This window comes from Ischnura elegans, chromosome 6 (assembly GCF_921293095.1).
Source record: "Ischnura elegans chromosome 6, ioIscEleg1.1, whole genome shotgun sequence".
Taxonomy (NCBI): Eukaryota; Metazoa; Arthropoda; class Insecta; order Odonata; family Coenagrionidae; genus Ischnura; species Ischnura elegans.
Genome location: NC_060251.1, coordinates 31,696,736 through 31,718,038, shown reverse-complemented (window position 1 = coordinate 31,718,038; position 21,303 = coordinate 31,696,736). Strand labels below are relative to the sequence as shown.

At 37.5% G+C, this 21,303-nt stretch overlaps 1 protein-coding gene across 1 annotated transcript in view; it reads left to right on the top strand.

The window, feature by feature from the left end:
* Window positions 1–17,796, top strand: part of LOC124161326 (beta-1,4-N-acetylgalactosaminyltransferase bre-4-like) — a gene marked incomplete at its 5' end in the record, with an annotated part of 177,366 nt that extends 159,570 nt beyond the window's left edge. Inside the window, 2 exons of the mRNA XM_046537639.1 lie at window positions 16,507–16,629; window positions 17,372–17,796. Of these exons, the coding sequence (XP_046393595.1) occupies window positions 16,507–16,629; window positions 17,372–17,696 (448 nt within the window). The remainder of the gene's footprint in view (window positions 1–16,506; window positions 16,630–17,371) is intronic.
* Window positions 17,797–21,303: the final 3,507 nt, after the last annotated feature.

Here is a 21,303-nt window from a genome sequence, read left to right as displayed (position 1 = left end):
ATCCTGTATGTAATCTGAGTAATTTAGATTCGTTTTCTCTTTCCAAATAAGCAATGATAACACTTCGTAACTGTCATGGTTTATTTAAAAAATTACTACCAGTTTCGGCTATCAAGGTCATATAACTGTCTTCGGCATATGTTTTCATTGATTTTTCAATTTAATTCGATTTTAAACCCGCTAATGATTCTGCCGCTCAAGTCGGTTATATCCCCTTTAGTTAAAAAATGCATCTCCATTTTCCTCTGTGACCCACTCCTTTAGGGATTCCGAAAAATTTTCTCCGAAATGTATCAACCGTTGGCATCGGTTTTGGAGTGGGTATCTCGAGGGGGTGTTGCGCTCTCTCCGAGATGCTCATAATGCGATCTGTCGGGTGTGAAGGGGGAATTCGGTCGGGTGAACGAACTTCGTCGCTCAAGTATCGGATTAGGGAGGCCTCTTCTTCGCAGCACCACCGTGTCGCGTCGCCGGTAAGAAGTTCATTCGCGCCCGCGACTGACTTACAAGTTTTCGGGTCATTCCACCGTCAAACACTGCCATTAGAGTCACTCAGTCCGATCATTTGTAATTCAATAATCTTAGATGCACCGAATTGAACCCATTACATAGTCATCACCATCACTGGTTAACAACCCTAAAGGTGCGTTTACTGTGTAACATGTTATACTAAACAAGTTACATATAACATGTTTTACGAAAAAGTTTACCCGTCTAACATGCTACATGTCACAATGTGTTATAAAGCAAAATGTCGTGTTCTACAACTCTTCGTGTGGAAAACCAAAAACTTGTTGTATGACACGATATTTTGTTTTATAAGATAATGCTACATGTGACATGTTACACGGATTTGAGACTTTTTCGTAAAATATGTTACATGTAACTTGTTTTATATAACACGTTACACAATGTGAACGCATCGTACGATTGAAGGAATAATTTTCGAGTTTCCCACCGGGTGGGGTTTTGGGTAATTGGTCCCCACGTTTTGAAGGCTGAGTCTGCCATTATCTTCAGGGGTGAACTATTAGTCACTAGCAGGCCACCCGTCGTTGCTCGGGAAGGATAGTACCCATAGAATTTGAAAACTTGGAACTTGGAATTCATGGTCACATGGCAGGATTTTTAGTTGAAGGAACAATGCAGGTACGATTATAGTACACATATATGTAACAGCAAACAATGGAAAAAATAATTTCCGTATACCCCGCTCCGTAATATTCATCGCTATATGTGTTCATGCGTGCGAATACCAAAAACATCGTATGAAGAAGCCGTTGCCCCTGAAAAAAGGTTTGCACCAAGAGGATGAAGAGTTAAGTATAGAATCCTTCGATTTAAGTTTTCCCTATTAATGTCAAGCGGTGTGTCTACTCGGCAGGATATCCGACCACAGAAGTTGTATTACGTGACGTAGGTATCAAACTGTAATGAGAAAACGACTCAAAAAACGCAACTAAAAGTAGCACTACCGGGTTAAGTAGCATAAGATTCCGAAAGTGTGCATAGCACCTTTCCATTAGTCACTAAGTATCTACTTTCGGAATCTCACAAAAAAAATCAATAAAATAGTGCCTACGTTATTCGCATTTACCGACTTAAGGGATCAAATTAATAAAATTAAATGAGAACATCAGTAAGTTTTCAGTGCTTACTAATTGCTTTAAATCCACCTTTTTCTGTCTGGTAGGTATTAGGAATTCCACTAAAGTCTCTCGAACATATATTATAAGCTCAACTCGGGCATGTAAAACATATTCACCATAGTTAGTTTGAGCTTGGAAAAAACGCTTCAAAAGCCAAAACAAGTCGACGGCAATGAACACCGTGGAATTTCACTATGTATTTATAATATGGTTTAATCTATAGATTTTATCTCTTATCACTATCTATTTCAAAAATATATGCATATGCAAAGTCTTGTTCACAATAACTTGACTGAGCGCGGATTAGGAGCTTAAAGCAGAAGAAGGTCTACTAATTCATAGTGACTTGTAACAACGTAGCTCTACTTAGCGTGACTCTTGGTAAAGAAACCTCAGCTTTTTATGAATTTTGGTGTTAGCAATAAATATAATATTGCCTACCAACAGCCCCAAAAACTCCCAACATACGTGTTAAATTGGTTTTATAATTGACGCTTAGTCTGAGCTCTGGTTGTTGGAATGGTTGACTTATTGCTCTTGGTCATAATGACTGTGTTTATATGGTTGTGAAGGGAAGTAAACCAAATTTATATATTTTAAACTTAATAATGCACCTCTCTCGTCAGTTTTGTTTACATAATTATTGTTTTTCAGGCTATTCACCTCACGCGAGTCAGATTCAATTTTTCCTTCAGGAGACCACTAGCCTTGGGGCACCTATCCTCTGGCACTGCATGTTTCCGTATAGCTGTACTTCATTGTGTATGCCTATAACAAATGGTAAATTTTACTTCCTGGATGAAAAATATTCTTGATATAGTGCAGCATATGCAAACGAAATATATAGCTGATTGAAATGAGCGAATTGAGAACGAAATTTCGGTATAGGTAACCCGAACACCAACAAAGCTCCCTCAAAGCAAAATGGCTACGTATAAAGTGAACTTTTTGCGGAGAGATGTCGTGGAACAACGTATCGAATCAGAGTCCTCTATATTGTATCGAATGATTGACAAGGTATCGCATTCCCCACTAATTTTATCATGACAGCTTACCACGCACTTACTTTTGTATGATTGTGCAACAATTATACAGTACCTGATGGTGACTGTGTAACAATTGAAACACTTATAGTAAACTGTCATAATAAAATTAGAGGGCGATACGATACCTTGTTTATCATTCTGGTTATGTGCCTGTATTCAACATATCAGTGTCCGAACATATGTTAGTACTGTACCCTATTAGCGTAAGGAAGCGTCATTTTTTTAATCAATGTCTTTCGATCTCCCCAATTTATTGTAGCTACTAGCAAAATCGTTCAACTCCCGTGACAATTAATTAATCGGGGTCATAAATAAAATCAAAATGATAGTGCCAATTCCTGATACAGTTCGATATAAATCGCTTTTCGGAAGTCTTTAAGACCGCAGTACATCTGTTTCTTAGCATTTACCGACTTAAAAGGTCAAATGAATAAAATTAAATGAGAACTTAAGTTCTCAGCGCTTACTGATTTCTTTATACCCACCTTTTTATGTCTGTTAGGTAATAGGAATTCAATTAACCCTTTCTAACCCAGAGCTATAACCCTTTCTAACCCAGAGCTACTTCTGGGAGAAATCAAATTTCAAGATTTTTCATTTCGAAAACATGAAAATTTTGCACTCAAACATAATAATCGTGGTTGCTAAATATTTTGTAATTGCAATTTACACCACAAAATAATGCGTAGTTTACATATTTCCTAAAAAGAGCAGAAAATTTATACATTTTTGATGTTGCTTAGAAGCAACAGTGGGTCATAATGGGTTAAAAAGTAAAGTAAAAATTCCATAGCCATATATTTTTGAAATAGATTGTGAATAGAGATAAAATCTGTAGACCAAGCCAGATACTGGACAAGAAAAAACTCACGTGCACTCTACCATCACTTAACCCTGTAAAGCGCTCTTACTTCATACATGCCCGTGAGCAGAAAGTCTGAGAATGGCTGGAAGCGCCGTCAGTACCCTTCGCTGCACTAATAGAATTTGCGGCCATATCCTCGAAACCCTGTTGACATACCTCGGAGGGGATTCTGTGCTATGATTTCATTAAATGGATTGGCCCTTGAGGGGAAATGCGCTTGGAAATATTTGGACATGGTCCCATTATCATTGACCCCTGAGGCTACTATGTGCTAATAATAATCCTTCCTCAGTTTTCCGCTTTTCCATCACCTTTGTCCTATTCTACTCTGCTGGTCTGCAATTTGCTTCCCAGCAGCCTGTATCTCGCGATACCTGACCTCGCAAAAGCTCGATGATAATACACGGAAAAAATTATCTATTATAGGGAGGTATGGTATGATAGGGAGTACTTTTGTTAAATATACTCAAACTTTGATGCAAATAATTAATAACTTCACTTATTTTATCAAACGTTCTTGATAAATAAAGTTTCTTCTCCTGACCTTCCTTATTATTACAACAATGTAGTGTTTATGATCTTGGAGTATAGGTCATGATAAATAAAATACACATTTCGCCAACGTTTCGGAGATTTATTCTCCTTCCTCAGGGCTCTTAATTATAATGAATGTTTACAAAGAAAATAAAGAAAATAAATTAATGAAGTGGTTACAAAAATTTTGAATACAATTGTGCAGTACAAATTCATTGGTAAATTAAAAATTTTGAACAGAATTAAACAACATACCTGTGATAGAAAAGTTTCGTTACTAGGCTAATCATGGTTACTTATAAATATTGATTCATTTGTTAACAAATGGTATCTAAATTATACTAAACAATTTAAATTTCGATGAATTAAATAATAATAAATTTTACTTAGGTGTTCGATGTCCGATCTTTTATTGCAACTGTTATTTGATTTTGATATGTAAAACATTTCTTTAAATAATCTTTTCTTAAAATTGGTTTCTATGTCTAAAATTTTGGTGTTCTCGAAATCAAAATGATGGCTATAGTCTAGACAGTGATTTGAAAGAGCAGAAAGAGTGATTTTATTTTTTATTGATGATTTGTGCTGGGATATTCGGTTTTTTAAATATTGAGAAGTTTGACCAATGTAACAACTATTACAATCGAGGCTTGGTATGTGGTATATTATGTTACTTTTTAGTTTTTTTGGGGTTTCTGATTTTATTTTTGTGTACAGAAGTTTGCTTTGCGTGTTAGAAATTTTGTGTGTAATTTTATAAAAAAGTAACATAATATACCACATACCATGCCTCGATTGTAATAGTTGTTACATTGGTCAAACTTCTCAATATTTAAAAAACCGAATATCCCAGCACAAATCATCAATAAAAAATAAAATCACTCTTTCTGCTCTTTCAAATCACTGTCTAGACTATAGCCATCATTTTGATTTCGAGAACACCAAAATTTTAGACATAGAAACCAATTTTAAGAAAAGATTATTTAAAGAAATGTTTTACATATCAAAATCAAATAACAGTTGCAATAAAAGATCGGACATCGAACACCTAAGTAAAATTTATTATTATTTAATTCATCGAAATTTAAATTGTTTAGTATAATTTAGATACCATTTGTTAACAAATGAATCAATATTTATAAGTAACCATGATTAGCCTAGTAACGAAACTTTTCTATCACAGGTATGTTGTTTAATTCTGTTCAAAATTTTTAATTTACCAATGAATTTGTACTGCACAATTGTATTCAAAATTTTTGTAACCACTTCATTAATTTATTTTCGTTATTTTCTTTGTAAACATTCATTATAATTAAGAGCCCTGAGGAAGGAGAATAAATCTCCGAAACGTTGGCGAAATGTGTATTTTATTTATCATGACCTATACTCCAAGATCATAAACACTACATTGTTCTTGATAAATTTTATCGAACATTTTGGCATTTCATAATGTGGTCAAACGTACGAAAGAGCTTGGTAAAAATAACTAAATAAATTCGATACGCTTCAAGGTTTGGTAATTTTCGTTTTGCTGGGTGGAAAATATTTCATTTGCGCACGCTACGGAGGTATTATTGTCCTTTTGATTTTAGAATTTTGAACGAGTTTCTGTGGCCATTTTGATAGAATTTATCAAACTGCATTTATTAAACTGGTTTGATTATTGTTACCGAAATATTCAATGTTCCATATGGACCGTAAAGTTTGATTAATTTCATCGTATTTCCAACTAAACCTTTCTTCAGTGTATTTAAAATAGGAGTTCCATAACCAATACACAAAACCGTAGATAGCTGGTAATACAAACGCAAGCATAATTTTAAGGTAAATAATTTATGTATCCCCCTTAACGTCGAATTTTGAGGCAATATTTTAAACTACAAGTAATATCCCCAGCACAAAGACATTAAAGAGCCTTGAAAAAAATTGAATTTAGTTATTTAGTCTCTAAAATTGGGCAAATTATATCTTCCAGAAACTCGTTATCGAATTGCAAATTTGACTCCCAGCTTTTGGGAACATTTTTCAAAATTATTATACCATACATATTGCATTTGAGCAAAACTTTTATGCAGTTAAACTAAAACCTGTGCATCCCTGGATTTTATATCCTGGAACGCTGATGGTAGCATAAATGTCTTTCGGAATTATTTCGCCATAAAAATGTGCATTTAACTGGGTTTTAATACGCGATGATATCCCATTAATGTCAGCCCTTGTAAATAACATTGATAATTTATGCTTTTATTTGTCCTGTAAAATAATAGGACAAACTTTTTTTGGTTGAAAATATTTCTCAGTCCTATTGGACAATTGACTACGGTTTATTCCCCATGTTCCACCATAATTATTTTAAGGTAATGAGTGAGGACAGAATATACACTACTTATATGACTATGGAATAAATGGCGCAAAACTCATTCTCTGGTGTATACCCTTTGATTAAAAGTATTAGCTATATTTCATCGCGAACGAACTTTCTCTTCATTCGAAAAATGAAAAACTCGAAATATGCGGGGTAGATACTTTTTTCTCACTAAAGTTATGAGCCCGGGGAGTGCTTTGGTACTACGTGAAAGGTTTTAATGCAACATCAGGTAAATGAGTGAATGATCACGTCCCGTAAAAAATTTCATTCACCGTGATAAAAATCTCCCCAGAGAATTTGAAGTTGGATTCTCTGCCTCGCTAATAGTTAAGAGTTTCGCTTTTCGTTCCCTGCTTTCAACATTAATTACGACGAACTCTGTTACGGCTTGGAATTCGTGAGCCGTTAAATTCATGGTGGAATACGAACAGTAGATTTGCAAGGAGCGCGGCTGTAAGAAAGAAAAAAGTAAAATACATCCCGAGGAATAATCCGCAGGGAGAAAGCTAGATTTTCTTGCGAAGCAAACGTGCAGGCAAGCCGTCGAACTCTGAGCTGAAATCAAAAAAAGGTGGCCAAAACCTCAAAAAAAAATTTTCTAAGAAGATGAAGCTCTACCTAAACATTTTATCAAAATTCAACATATCCTGTCCAATTGGTTTGTTCATATTTGCCGGCCTCGGTCGTAGTGGGTCCTCACCTGCCAAACCGATGGTTGCGGGTTCGGATCCCGCATGGGCATTGGTAACTTTTTTATGTGTTATCCAAATATATTAAAATGATCTTATTTGGAGGATCTGTGATCATTACAGACATTACTATTGTTGTTAAAGAAAGTAATTGTCTATTTCCACACTTCATTATTCAAACCGACCCAGGTGTCGGCACATAATGCCATTTTCAAGGAAAATAATACCTTAAAAATGGCATTATGTACCGAAACCTGGATCGGTTGGAATAAATACGGAAATAGACAAAATTGTCATTATGTTAAACATACATGAGGTCATGTTGAACAAAGTCCGCGAAAAACGACTGCCCACGATTTTGTCTTGTAGTAGTCTTCCGTGGCGTTCTTGATTAGATGAATAATCCATCTTTTGGGTTTTGGCCGTGTTCTTTGTCATAGATTGACAACATTGGCGTAGCCAGGATTTTGAAATGGGGGTGTTCACCGGAGGTTTCGGGGCTCTTCCGGAGTTACACCCTAGGGCAAATGGGGATCCTTCCCCGGAAAAATTTGAGATTTTTGATGTTGAAAACGTGATATTTATGACTAAAAAACAGTACATTTTTACGAGTATTTATTCAAAGTTATTTATTAATGCCATCTTAATCATTTTTAGCGCCTCTTTTAAAGGCACATGGGGGGTTGTAACCCATAAAACCCTGGATGACAACATTTTAACCCGGTAAAATCCCGCCGCGTTGACAAACAACGCGGCGAAAACTCTAAAGAAGGAGAAATCAGCTGACCCTCGATATTATTTCTATGCGTTTGAGTAAGAAAACGTATTTTGGTGAAAAAGGAGAGAATTCCGCAATCAACGTCATAAGATATTCCACGGTACAAGTCCTAATGCTTCCGTATGCCTAAGGAAAAACTTGTTACATCAAACAAGAAAGTTATCCCAAGTTTTATTGGTAGGTTTCCATTAAATATCATGCAAAGATCAGGTACAGATATAATTTATTCAAGATATTTTTCCCATTCTCCTATCAATTCAATTTTCGTAAAATTATCGCGAATTTTTGGTCTTTTTTTGAATATTAACGTAGAGAATATGCCTTTGTGCAATTACTTTAATTTTTAAATTACAATTGAGGGAAAAAATACTTAATTTGCTTTGAGGCGGGCAGCCATGAATTTTTTTGCGGCGTAGTGAGAATTAGAATGCAGAATAAAGTATGAGAATCACGGCATAGAAGAAAAAAATCACCGTTAAAGGATACGAAAATGACTGCGCTGCCAGATACATGTATTATATTTCTAACGCAAAACTATATTGATTTTTTTCTCAGGCTTTGGGTACTCGTATGAATATATAATCTTTAATTTAATGTGAAATTAAATCCCACCATTCTACTATTTGGAACATAGAGATTTTGAATGGTAAGGGATATTAGTTTAAACTATTTTTTTTATCCAAAGAACTTCTCATCACTGCTAAGTCATAAGCCAATTACTCCTCAATACATTCCTCAGTATCCCCTCTATTGAAATTATTCTCATGCAAGTGCATCATTCAAAAGAGAGTTGAAGTCCTGTCAATTTAATGCTCTTTTAAAATTGCTGCTGTTGCATTAACGAAAAAAAGTTGCAGAATACAATTCGGTGAATTCTTAGGTTTACAAATGTCTAATTGAACTGAAGGGAGGGAGCTCATTTACGTAAAGGGACATAATGCAAACGATTATAGATCGGTCTTGACAGGTACATTTAAATTAAACCAACAGCAATTAAAAATACACCCAATAATTTTTTTAGACGACGACAGTTTTTCATATTTCCATCGGCGTCATCATCCCGTATGCAAAAATCCATTCCATGAAAAATTTCACGAGCAGGTGACGCGGTGTTCGGAACGATAATTTAGTCATGAAGCTGAGACGTACGCCAATGGGGCGCGGAGTCCCTTTAGAGAATGCCTTTTGTTAGCAAGTCAAACGGCGGCTGGAATTTAGTATTCCGTTCTTATCTGACCCCATGGGAGTCAGGGTGGAAATATTCGCGGAGGCAGACGACCGCGAGATTCAGAAAATCTCATCCGGAGCGTCAGAGCCATACTGGTGGATGTAAGAGCTCTCTCTCTCTCGTTCAAACTGCAATGAAAGTAACAAGTAAATAAACAATTTATTGGCCTCTTTAAGCCTCCTCAGGACCGGAAATGCAAACATACTCATGCACACAAACTAGTGTATATCGATGGCTGAGTTCTAACAACAAGTCTCTCAAAATTTGTCCGGTTTGAGTTAATACTGCCGTTTGGAAGTAAAGACAATTTTATCCCTAATTCTAACAACACTTATGTTGAAAGGTTAATGGAAGTAGCCTTCTTTTTCAGTTTTATTTGTTTTTGTTTTTAATTTCTGTGTAAAAATAATATAAATCGTTTCTTTGCTCTCCTGAAAAGTTGCTATTTTTTAAATACATGTTGTTAGAATTTATCCACCGATGTACAGAAGCGATTCATGACACTAACGTATCAAAGCAATTATAAAAACTTTAATATCACTTGACAGGGTTGGGCAAAATACAGGTTGAGGAGTATTCGACATTTAAAATACCGTTTCAAATGTACCTATTTGAAATGCAAAATACAAAATACCTTTGACTTGGATATTTGAAAAACGAACTATAAAATAGTATTTTAAATACTTTTTAAAATACAAAATACATTTGTATGGAAACTAAAAAAAGACTTTTAAAAAATATTACCTGCCTTGGCACGTTATGGATTTTTGCAAACATGAAGAAAACGAATCTAACGAAAACAGAGTAATCTTTTAAGCATAATGTTGTAAAAGTGTAGTCAGAACTACTTAAAAGGCATTCTAAAAATGTATTTTTTAATACCAAAAATCGGTATTTGAAATAAAATATGTAAGATAAATTCAGGTGGTGTATTTGAAATTCCAAATACAAATTACAAATTGTATTTCAAATATGTATTTTAAATATTTGTATTTGAAATACTGCCCAGCCCTGCTTGACGCTACAATTTTTCTTTATTCTTTACATCTCAATATGGCTTCTCAAATAACAGTTCTTTGTTTTTATCCCTGTCACCAAGGTGCCAACTCGACCAAAATACTAACGATTTCATAAAGCAACGAAAACAAGCAACAAATGAACTTCATGAAAGAAACAGAATTATAATGTTTATTTAAAAAATTATAAACGTGATGTGAGACATTCAAATAAAATGCATCAATACATGTATGATATCATTGGCGTCATCAGCTGTGATATATTGGAAGGACACATGCAACAGGGTCTGGGAGACAATTTTTAAAATATTTCTTTCCAAAACATTGCTCTTACGCATTTATGAGCTGCAATAATATCCAAATAAATGTGTAGGTTCGTTTAATTATGAAAATCCATTGTTTTAATTTCTGGTATTGAGGGGGAATTCTTCTCTCTGGAGGATCTCTTCCTAGTGGAATTATATTTTCAGCTCTGGATTAGAGATCACCAATGCATATGTGTATGCTACTTCTTCAATACTAGTACCTAAAATAAATGAAAACTTGAAGTGGATCGCATAATAAAACAAAAACGGATAATTAAGGGTCCTTTATTTGATATTATTTCCGTAAAGGTTAATAAAATACTATTTTGCAAATGACCCCAAATATTGTGAGGGACCTTTCCCCCTTCCCTCTGGTGATGAAGTCTGTGTATAATACAGCGAGCATAAATAAACTAATTCGGTACAGAGGTTATAGAAAAAAAGAGGAATTTTATAAATTTAGAAAAAAGATGTTAATTTTACCTCAAACTCTATGGCCTATTTTTAATGGTCAGCCTCAATAAATTTGCTCCCATGATAGGAGAAGTGATCTTAAAACCGTAACCCAAATACGTGACGCTAGTATGAACACCTTGTGACGTAGTACCTAAGCGGGGTACAATTAATGTTAAGATTTATCAGTATCTTGTTGTTTACATTGCACAGGGTCTTTATTGATATTTTATCTGAGCTGATGCAAAATACTGTTTATTTTTGTTGAATGAAAATTACACTATATTTTTCCACATAAAATATTTATTAGATCACTACCATGGTTTCGACCCACTGTGTCATCCTCAGGTGAGGAGTATATTGAATGATCATCTTAAATACCTGCACGTAAAAACTCAGACGGAGTGGGGGAGGGAAACTGTAGGTGTGGGGGGGATTGGAAGGGTGGAAGGGGAGGGGTTGGGTCTTCCCCTGGTTGTAATAGCCCAGGAAGGAAACCCAAGGAAGCCCCAACCCCTCCCCTCCCACCCCCCCAACCTCCCCCTACCTCTACAGTTCCCCCCCCCCCACTCCTTCTGGGTTATACGTGCAGGTATTTAAGATGATCAGTCAATGTACTCCTCGCCTGAGGATGACGCAGTGCGTTGAAACCGTGGTAGTGATCTAAAAAATATTTTCTGTGGAAAAACATATTTTAATTTTCATTCGATATGAATAAATACCATAAAGTAACGCCTCAAATCATCAACTGTTTATTTTGTTATGAATTTGAAAAATATGATCTTCATCCTCGGCAGAACTTTACGGGAAAATAACACCACGATTGCGTGAAGTTTAATAGGAAGGGGAAATATGGGATGCTTTTGTAAGGTAAAGTTGTCTGATTGCGAAAGTAACCCGTGAATAATTGAATTACGCATCTTCACCGCGTCTTTGGATCACCGCGATATCGCATGCCCAAAAAGCGTGCTAGCACACCCTCTAGAGACTCGCAAGATGGTTTCAATGTTTGGACAGACCGAAAGGGATTCTGGGAAGGATTTGGTTCTGTTTTCATTACGGACGCAAGGGAGAAAGCCTGCGGAGATAGCTTTCTTTCCCCCTTCTCCCTCGCATTTGCATGGTCAAGTAAAATTGACTATATAGCCTCTCGCAAGTTGCAATCTTCCAAATATTATCCAGAGAAGTCTATAGAGTTAAGATCATAAATGGCCATCCACACGATTTTCTATTAATAATAATAGTATATAATTCCTCATAATAAACATAATACATGACATATGTATGTAAAGAAAAATTCGAAATTCGACACCCTTTGAGACTTTATGCTCGCTTTAGGGCTGCCGACTTACTCATTAACAAATCCACATTTCAAATTTTAATATTGCCCGTGCTACGTGCATTATTTCTCTTTTTTACACCTCCTCCTAACTTCTGGAGTGCAAAAACAAAAAAAATATGCAAAACAGACTCATAAAACGAATAGAGAAAATATAGTCCCCAAAATTGATTTTGATGTCAAATTGTTCTACAGTACCGAGGTTTACTTGAACGATGAGATGTTCTTTTAAGAGCATTTCAAATCTCGCACATACCTAGGTCGGTAGAACTAATTGTCGAGCTATGAAGACATTTGAATAGGTGCATATTCCCGAGGCTTTGGGAGTTATTTTGCAACCTGGCGGTTGAAACCCAATCCGTGACGCAAACAGCATTATCTCCGGTAAGTTCAAAGCAAATCCTCCGCAACAGATGAAGATCAAAGGCAGAACTCTCCTTTTTCCTCGCTTGTTGACAGCTTTATGACTCCCGCTCGATTCATCAGCGGTTAAATCCAGGTGAGCTTTTGAGGGGGCAATCGCATTATCGCCCTAATTTGCCTACGGCAGTTCTGGCAATCAATTATAGCGTATAAGCGCTGGCAGCCATTTATGAATTCTCGCCATCGTTTATCGCTCTGCATGTTAAGTTGCTAAACAAAGAGGAAATGAAATTTTTTTACGGAAAAATCGATGTTTTTTTAACCTTTAAGCTTTGTAGTCACAATTACAATGCCGGGAATGAGAACACTTTTATGAAAGCAGTGACACGAAAACAGGCTTTGGAATGCATGAAGCTCTTCATGGAAGTGTACGAAGTGCTTTAACCATTTATGTACTGCTATGGGGCCACCCTGCGTCACTCGGGAAGGAGTATCCAGAGAGGTAGGAAACTTATAAATTGGAATTCATGATCACATTGCAGGATTTTTAGGCACGCTGAACCGCAAGCAATGGAAAAAACGATTACCGTATATCGCGCGCGGGATCAGCTTATAAGCTATAAATGCTACGCTCACTACATCGATCGCTATTTGTGTCCATACATGAGTAGACTAAAAATGTCTTGTGAACTCCTACCCCACCAAAAAGATTTGCCCCGAGAAGATTAATAGCTACGTGTGATTAATAGCTAATTCCTTTCGGCGAGTGAAGAGGTGTGCCTACCCGGCAGGATGATCAACCACAGAATAATATAATAATAATAATTTTATTATTCCACACACAAATTACATGACAATAGCAAAATTGAGTAATTTTAGGTAGCCGCGAAGGATAACCTGTTTGAGGCTATCATCCAAAATAATAATACATTGTGGTTTACATATAGTGTAGCTCATTTTGTGTTACCTATACTATACTACTATACTATAATCTATACTAACAAAGCTTAAGTGCGTACATGAGAAAAACAACTAAAGTAGTATTTATTATTCATTTACATCAATATTTTACAACAGTATTTGTTCTACACTTTCTTTAGTGAGAAGCCAAGAATGTGCATTTTGCAAAAACTTTTTCAAAGACTTTGAAATAATGCATGACTGGGGTAACAAATCAAAAACATTTGGTCCTACCATAGAGTAATATACTTACTCTATGGTCCTACATACAAAAAAACATCTTTTAAACAAAGTCAAATTTGGTTGTGGCAAGGGCACACTCATTTTACGCAGGGTAAAGGGAGAAGGCAGGGACTGAAATATTTTAAGAAGGAGTTGTATGACGTGACGTAACGTAACAAATGGTAATGAGAAAACGACGGAAGGACGCATAGGAAACAACCGAAAGTAGCACCACGATATACATTTACAGATAGAAGATAAATCCCACTTCCGACCCCTGACTCACTCATACAAATTTTTGGGGTGAACGAAAGGAGACACTTCAAAAAATTCATTGATTCGACCCCACCCCCTCCCTAAAATCTTCTGATACCCTAGAAAATTTTTTCGAAACATAAAACTTTCTATTTTTCATCCATTTTCTCCAACTGCCTCTAAGCTTCAATTTTTATTGGAATTTGAGAGTCTAAAGGCTTGTTTACACGGTACATTAACACGTACGGGTTAATGTCTAAATGTATGAACGCGACAATGAACGCCAAAATGCACCGTGTAACCACCCAACTTGTGCGAATGCATGCGCAGAAAATAGAACCTGTTTTAATTTGGTTCATGCATTCGTACATGTTCCGTTCCGGTCCACAAAAATCATTCACGCAAACGTACATTAACTCGTACGTGTTGATGTAACGTGTAAACAGGCCTAAATAATTGATATTTCAAAATATCCTATTTTAATACCGATCGGAGAACTTTTAATTTTGGCCAAATCCTGAAATTCTACTATTTCGTGAATTATTATCTCAACGACGTAGGGAGATACGGTGTTGCGTCATAGGGTTCAACAAAAGTTGTAAAAACTGGCAGAGTGGAGAGAACTCTGGGCAAGAAATGGGGGCCAGACCCTCGCCCTTCCCCAGCGAGCGAAAATGATATTTTTTAGCATAATATCGTCCCAACAAGTACGGCCTGAATTATTTTTTGCTTCAGAAATAAACCTCAAATTACCGATCGGTACCATAAACCCTGCCATGCTTATTATTCAAGTTGCTGAAGTATTCTATCCATTCGGGTTTTCAAAAATTATATAATTTCCTCATTTACGTCAAAATATATCCTCACTGCACTGAGATTACAAGGTAGTAAATAGGTAGAGATCGAAGTTAGTGTACTTTAGCAACTTGGGCCACGTCAATCTGCGTCATTACATCAGCTTTCTTTGTTATCATCTATTATAAATTAAAATATATTGAATTTATTTTCTTTAATGTTATTTCTTGGTATTGTTAATTTCGAGGTAATTTTTTATAAATAAATTAAAAAAATTATTCTTGGAGTATAGGTCAAAGAATATACCTACACACCAAGAATTATTTTATCATTAATTGAATGAGGTCAAGATAAAATGAAAAAAGATTAATTTTTTATATCCACGGTGAAAATCGCCAATATAATTTCCGCTATTTTTTTAACTTCGCCCTAGCGTCAAAATTCACTAAATTATCGATGGTATTGGGTCTCTTTGATGTAGCAGCAATATTGCTGGCCTCGTATCATAAGGTCTCGGGTTCAAATTCCGGCAGTGGCGTAGATTTTTCTGGTGAACATTCAATCTCTGCTTGGCACGGCACTTCGCCCGTCAGATATACTGTCGGATGGAACGTTGAGCTGTGTTACAAGTGGCATATTTCGTGAGGAGTACACTAACACCTACTCTATGTCTCTGCCCACCATCTCCTTATTTGAATGAATATTCCTCCCATGTCCTTCAGATGGTTGAAGCGGCCTTCATTGATTTCTCGAGGTTGGATGTATTCATCGGCGGATTTAAGTGGAGGAGGGGAATTTGCCCCACCCCCGTCAGACACTTAAAAAATAGATAATTTTAATACGATTATAATTATATTCGTTTTGTTTTGTGTATTAGTAAGGGTATTACGAAGCATCAATCATTTCAGCCTTGAGCTCAAGCCAAGAAGACAGATTTACCGGTCATTGGTCGTTTGATAGTCAGCACTCGAAAAAAAAAAGCATCACCGAGAGAGTACCGTTTATACCATACAGAGAATATTTAGAACAGTAATTGTTGTGTGTTGTTTTTAATATCAAATATGAGAATACCGTTTTCCTGTCAGACCCTTGTGCCCCCCCCCCCCCCACAAAAAAACTGTATCCGTCCTTGCATGTATTTTTCTGCGTCCGTAAAATTCCGAGTGTGCCTGTAAAAATTGTAACGTATAAACAAAAAATATTATAAGCTGGAACTTGATTATTTCATACCAAGGGAAGCTACAAAATAATAACATGTATTTTTATCTTCCTTATATAACATCAATTGGCTAACTACTTACTGATGCTTTCTACTGACTGGTATTTAAGTATTTTTGTTTGGTGATAGCAACCGTTAAATACGTTGATTTTTCTTGGAAGCCTAAATAAACATACCACACTTATTAAATATTTCTTGGAGGGAGATTTCTTTGTTAGTAATTAAATTAAACAATAATTTATATCGTTTTTCATGAGGCTGGGTGTTCAAATTGAATGAAATATATTTTTAAAAGTCGTGAAAACCTTTTTTGTTTCATTTTTACCGCGGGATATTACAGAGTAAAACATCAAACTAACCTGTGAGTGTTCAAAAATATCACTTCCAGCGCATCTAACAGAATGTGTTTTTTTTTTTTGCAGGTTGCCTTACAAGGTGCTCGTTGGCGGAGTGTTCGCCATAAGAACGGAGCATTTCTTCCGAGTCAATGGATACTCCAACCTTTACTGGGGATGGGGAGGAGAGGACGACGATATGGGATATCGGTTAGTATCTACTAACTCCTCATTATCACCCTTGGTTACCATTGCCCTTTATTTCGTCAATATTCATCTTTTTAACATGCTTTTTATAAATTTCTTCGTCTGTTTTATCAATGGAATCTTATAAATGATTTTTAATCCGCTTCTCATTGTCGGATCGGCTTGAAATTTTGCACGCTTGCTTCTGATAATAATATAAAATATTCAGTAATCAGGTGTTCAATCCCTTCTTGGCACCATGTAGACGGCACTTCGCCCTTCAGATGTACAGATATATGTCGAATGGAACATTGAACGTTCCATTGTGCTCTAATTAACTTAATCTCCATGATGAAAAATAGTTTCAAATTCTCTCAGTAGATGGCAATAGTTATAATTTCTTTGTCAGAAATTTCTTTTAAACCCTCTGGTTTAATCTACTACATGATTCGCCACTAAAAAGTAGATAAGCGATAAAAATAAAATGATATTATAAAAACACAATTTTTCCAAAAACAGTATAAATCGCACTAAGAAGTACGAAATTAGCTTTTCATCACTCCGTGGGTGCTGTTTACGTTTAGATACCAATTCTTACTCTCTCATCAGGCTTCCTACACTCATTTCTAATAAACATAATCACCATCCACGCTTTGATAAATGGGAATCGTTTAGTAAATCTAAAGAAATTAAATGGTCCAACTTCCGAGAAGGAATACATATTTCTTGCACTGCGCGGCAAATGACTTTATCTCATGTTCTTCAGGGTTCAGCAAGCGGGTCTGGTCATCACGAGGCCGCCGGAGTGGATAGCGCGCTACACGATGATCAAGCACGTGAAGCGCCGCCCGCTCGCCTGGCGGGTTCGGAACAAGCTGCTTCGCACCTCGGGGCGGCGCTACCGTCTCGACGGCCTCAACACCGCCAACTACCGCCTCCTGGCCATCTCCGAGCACCACCTGTTCACCCGTCTGTTGGTCGACGTGGGAGTGCCCCCGGCCAACATCCGGGCTATCCAGGCGCAGGCAGACGCCCCCGCGTCCACCACGCCACCCCCGTCCGCCCCCTCGCCCCCAACCGACAAGTCCTGATACTGAATGGGGGCCACGTTCGCCCTCATACGCCAGCGAATCAGGGAACCGCCTGCACAAGGTTAACCCGACTAAGTGGTGGCGACGGTGAGTGGCGAGCTTCCCCTGAGGTTCTAATGGAACCGGGACGGTTAAAAGCACCCTTCGACACAGTTGTAGGGTCGTGCGAAGGCAGGAAGGTTCAGGGTGCCTTCTGCCAACTAGGGAAGGAGATTCGTCTCATCGACAGTGTTATGGGCCGAGCCTATCCTAAGGTTTTACTGGAACCAGGACGGTTAAAAATGCCCTCCCAGGGTGGTGGAGGGTGGTACAAGAGTATGGAGCTTCTTCTGATGAGTGACAGAGTGTCGCAAGCCTTCCCTAAGAGTTTACTGGAGCCAGAATGCTTAAAAATGCAGTTTGACGACGATGGAGGATTATGTAAGGCTGAAAAAGAGGATTTAAAAGTGACTCTTGACTCTGTGAGGGAATGCCTCATGACTCTAACATTGGTGGACAGTTGCTTGCTTTTTCTTGACTCATGGTGGCATATTTGGTTGCCTCAGGTGATGAGTGTAAATATTTTAATAATGTGACTTAACAGTGTTTTTTGCATGGAATATCTCACTGGCTGGCAGTTGTTATCATCCTTTTCAAATACATATGTGAAGGAAGCTTACATGACCTTGCACCACAGTGGAGGAATCATAAGGAACCTGTGACTCTGAGAGAGAATGCAAAATGGCTCTGAAGTTGATGGACAGTTGCCTGTTTATCCATGATTCATGGCAACTAGTGTGCCGGTCTTATGTACTGAGTGCCAATATTTTCATAGTATGAGTTCACACTGTTTTCCTGCGTAACTGGACATTGACCTACAAGGCCCTAGAGAGCTAGGGGGACCTATCCTCCCTGAAATCCCAGGGAGATAATGTTTGTTTCATACCCCCCTCAATGAACCCCTCTGCAATGAAACCTCCCTCCAAATGAAGCCCCCAAAAAATCTTTTCCTGTCAATGGCCTTTCTCAACTTACTCACACTGGTTCACACTTGTCCTTCTCAAATATATTTCCTACTGCTCAAAATATTTTTGCGGCTAAAGGAAAGGAAAGCCTGCAAGATCCACTTACTCCGTAAAGCCAATTATAATTTGGTAGGAAGAGCCTATTAAACATTCTAGTTGGCTTGTGCAAAATCACCTGCCAGGGCTCGCCCCATACCCAAGACTCTGAAAATCATATATAATGTACGATGCTAATGCTTGCCTCTCAATATCAACATGAACAATATCGTGAGTGAACAATATTTGTCTCCAGACTTGAACCCAGCCACTCATGATCATCAGTCATCAACACTGGTCAACAGTTGCACCTTCCTTTTCAAATATGTATCTTTGTGACTAAAAGGTTGGCCAAAATTTTGGGGGTTGGAGTTAAGATTATGGGAATCAGGTAGGTGACTTTCCCTAGAAAAATTGTTAGGAAACTTGGAAAGATGGTAATTTTAAGGTTGCTCTCTAATGAAAGTTTTTATTTTGTCTGTTTAAAAAATAATGTTACAAAAGTATTGATGATTATTTAAAAGCCACTGGTTTAAGCATATCAGATCTCAGAGGAATCAGCTCTGATAGGTGTTGCATACCACCAAGACACCGCAGAAAGAAGTAAACCAATACAGAGACTTTAATTGACTCCAGGTGATAGCTTGGGATTAGCTTCCTCCTGACCAGAGGGTTTGAATTTGTTTGATTCCTGATGGTGGCTTAGATTCATCATAGGAAACCTGATCCCAAATTGAGAAGTGTGTGAAGGTATATTCAAGTGAAACACTCCATCTGTCTAATATGATTTAAAGCAGTGGGCCCTCTGTCATCTTTTTATTGAGAGCAGGTCCAGGTTGATTCCAGACTGCTTTCAACTCTACCCTTAATTCCCTTCCATCATGGTGTAAACGACTAAAGCATTCAGTCTCCATTAAATATCTCACCTGAAAACAGAGACACATCAATTGAATTTAGCCATTTTCTTTTGTCTTAGAATTTTCCCGGTGGAGCTAATACTGCAGTCTACGAGAGTTGGTTTATGTAAAGTCACAAGTTGGAACAAATTTTTTTCCAAGCTCTGAAATCAAATGGCCCACCTTTGAGTCACAAAGATAATTGAAAAGGTTGAAAGATTGTTGGTGGAAAGGCTTTTACAGTGGGTTGACAATATTTAGGCTGTATTTTTCAGGTTTCTCTGCATTTTAGTTAATTAGAAGGCAGCAGTTTCTCCTGCATTCTAGCAGGCATCCTAAGATTGAATTTGACTCAGGGCCAGTTCAAGCAGTAAGAAAAGTATGCGGTCTCATTGGGTGCCAAGCAAGAGGAGGTGTCTAAGTGCTCAATGAAATGTTCAGTACTAATTCTTCGTTAATTATGATTAAAAACTTTTGGGCTATGTCGCCGCGTCAATCCTTGGGTGGCCCCAATGTTCAGTACTCATTCTACTACTTTTCAGGTTATTTTTGAGTGGGGTGGCCAGAATGTTGTTTGCTTACACAAGAAAAATGCCAAGAACCGACCCTGATTTAACCCTTGCACTGCTGTTCAATCTCGGAAAACCTTCTCCTCACATGCAGTGAAAAGGTTAAAATGCATCTCGTGGGACCATTGAGCAGGTACTTCCAGGATGGGCATGGTACACCCTCCGAAGGTTCGCAAATCCAGGACCCTTTCCTTGATGAGCTCACCCTCGCTTGCACCTCTCTTGGACCCTCCGAGCGGGGGGCCTCCCTCCCCAAAAGTGACTGCTCTGACTTCATTTTGAAAATCTATCAATCAATCTTATCATCAAAAAATGATTGCTTGCATTGCATTCCTGCCAATCAACCAATCAAGTATGTCTTTGAACCGTGTGTCTGTGATGAAAAATAACGATTTTGTTAACGTTGCTAAAAATGTGGCTGCGGACCACCGGAACAAGGCCATTTTAGCAGCATTAACGAAATCTTTATTTTTTTATTGCAGAAACACGGTTTAAAGGCGCACTTGATTGCTAAGCCAAGTGCCAAGGCTCGGAGGGTCGAAGAGAGGGGACAGCAAGGGTGAACTCATACTTTCACAGCAGCCTGCCATGCGAACGTACCAGGTCACAGCAGTGAAAGGGTTAACCAGAAACTAACTCTCTGACCTGAAGACACCAACTGAAATGCAGGAGAAACAGTTTTCCTCTATGTACACAACTGGTGAAATTATATAGTGAAACCTAAAAAATGCAGACAACAGGATATTTGATTGCCCTTAACAACTACCTTACCAGCCATATTTTCGGCAATTTCATTGGACGAGTGACCAAATTTTCAGAGTGAATAAATGTAGTGCTTATCTTCCAATGTCAGACCTTAAGGTAGAAGCAGATCCAGATCCTAATCCTTGGGAAAATTGGTCAGCATGAAAGAGAAGGCCTTTGAGGTGTTTAATTCATTTATCTGAAAATGTTCACATTATATGAACATAGGCAGATCTAGGGGGGGCACCGGGGCATGTGCCCCCCCCCAGACCCTTAAAAATATGCAAGATTTTTAATACGGTCCCATTCTCATTGCATTCGTTTTGTATTACGAGGTATCCTTGTATATAATATCCCC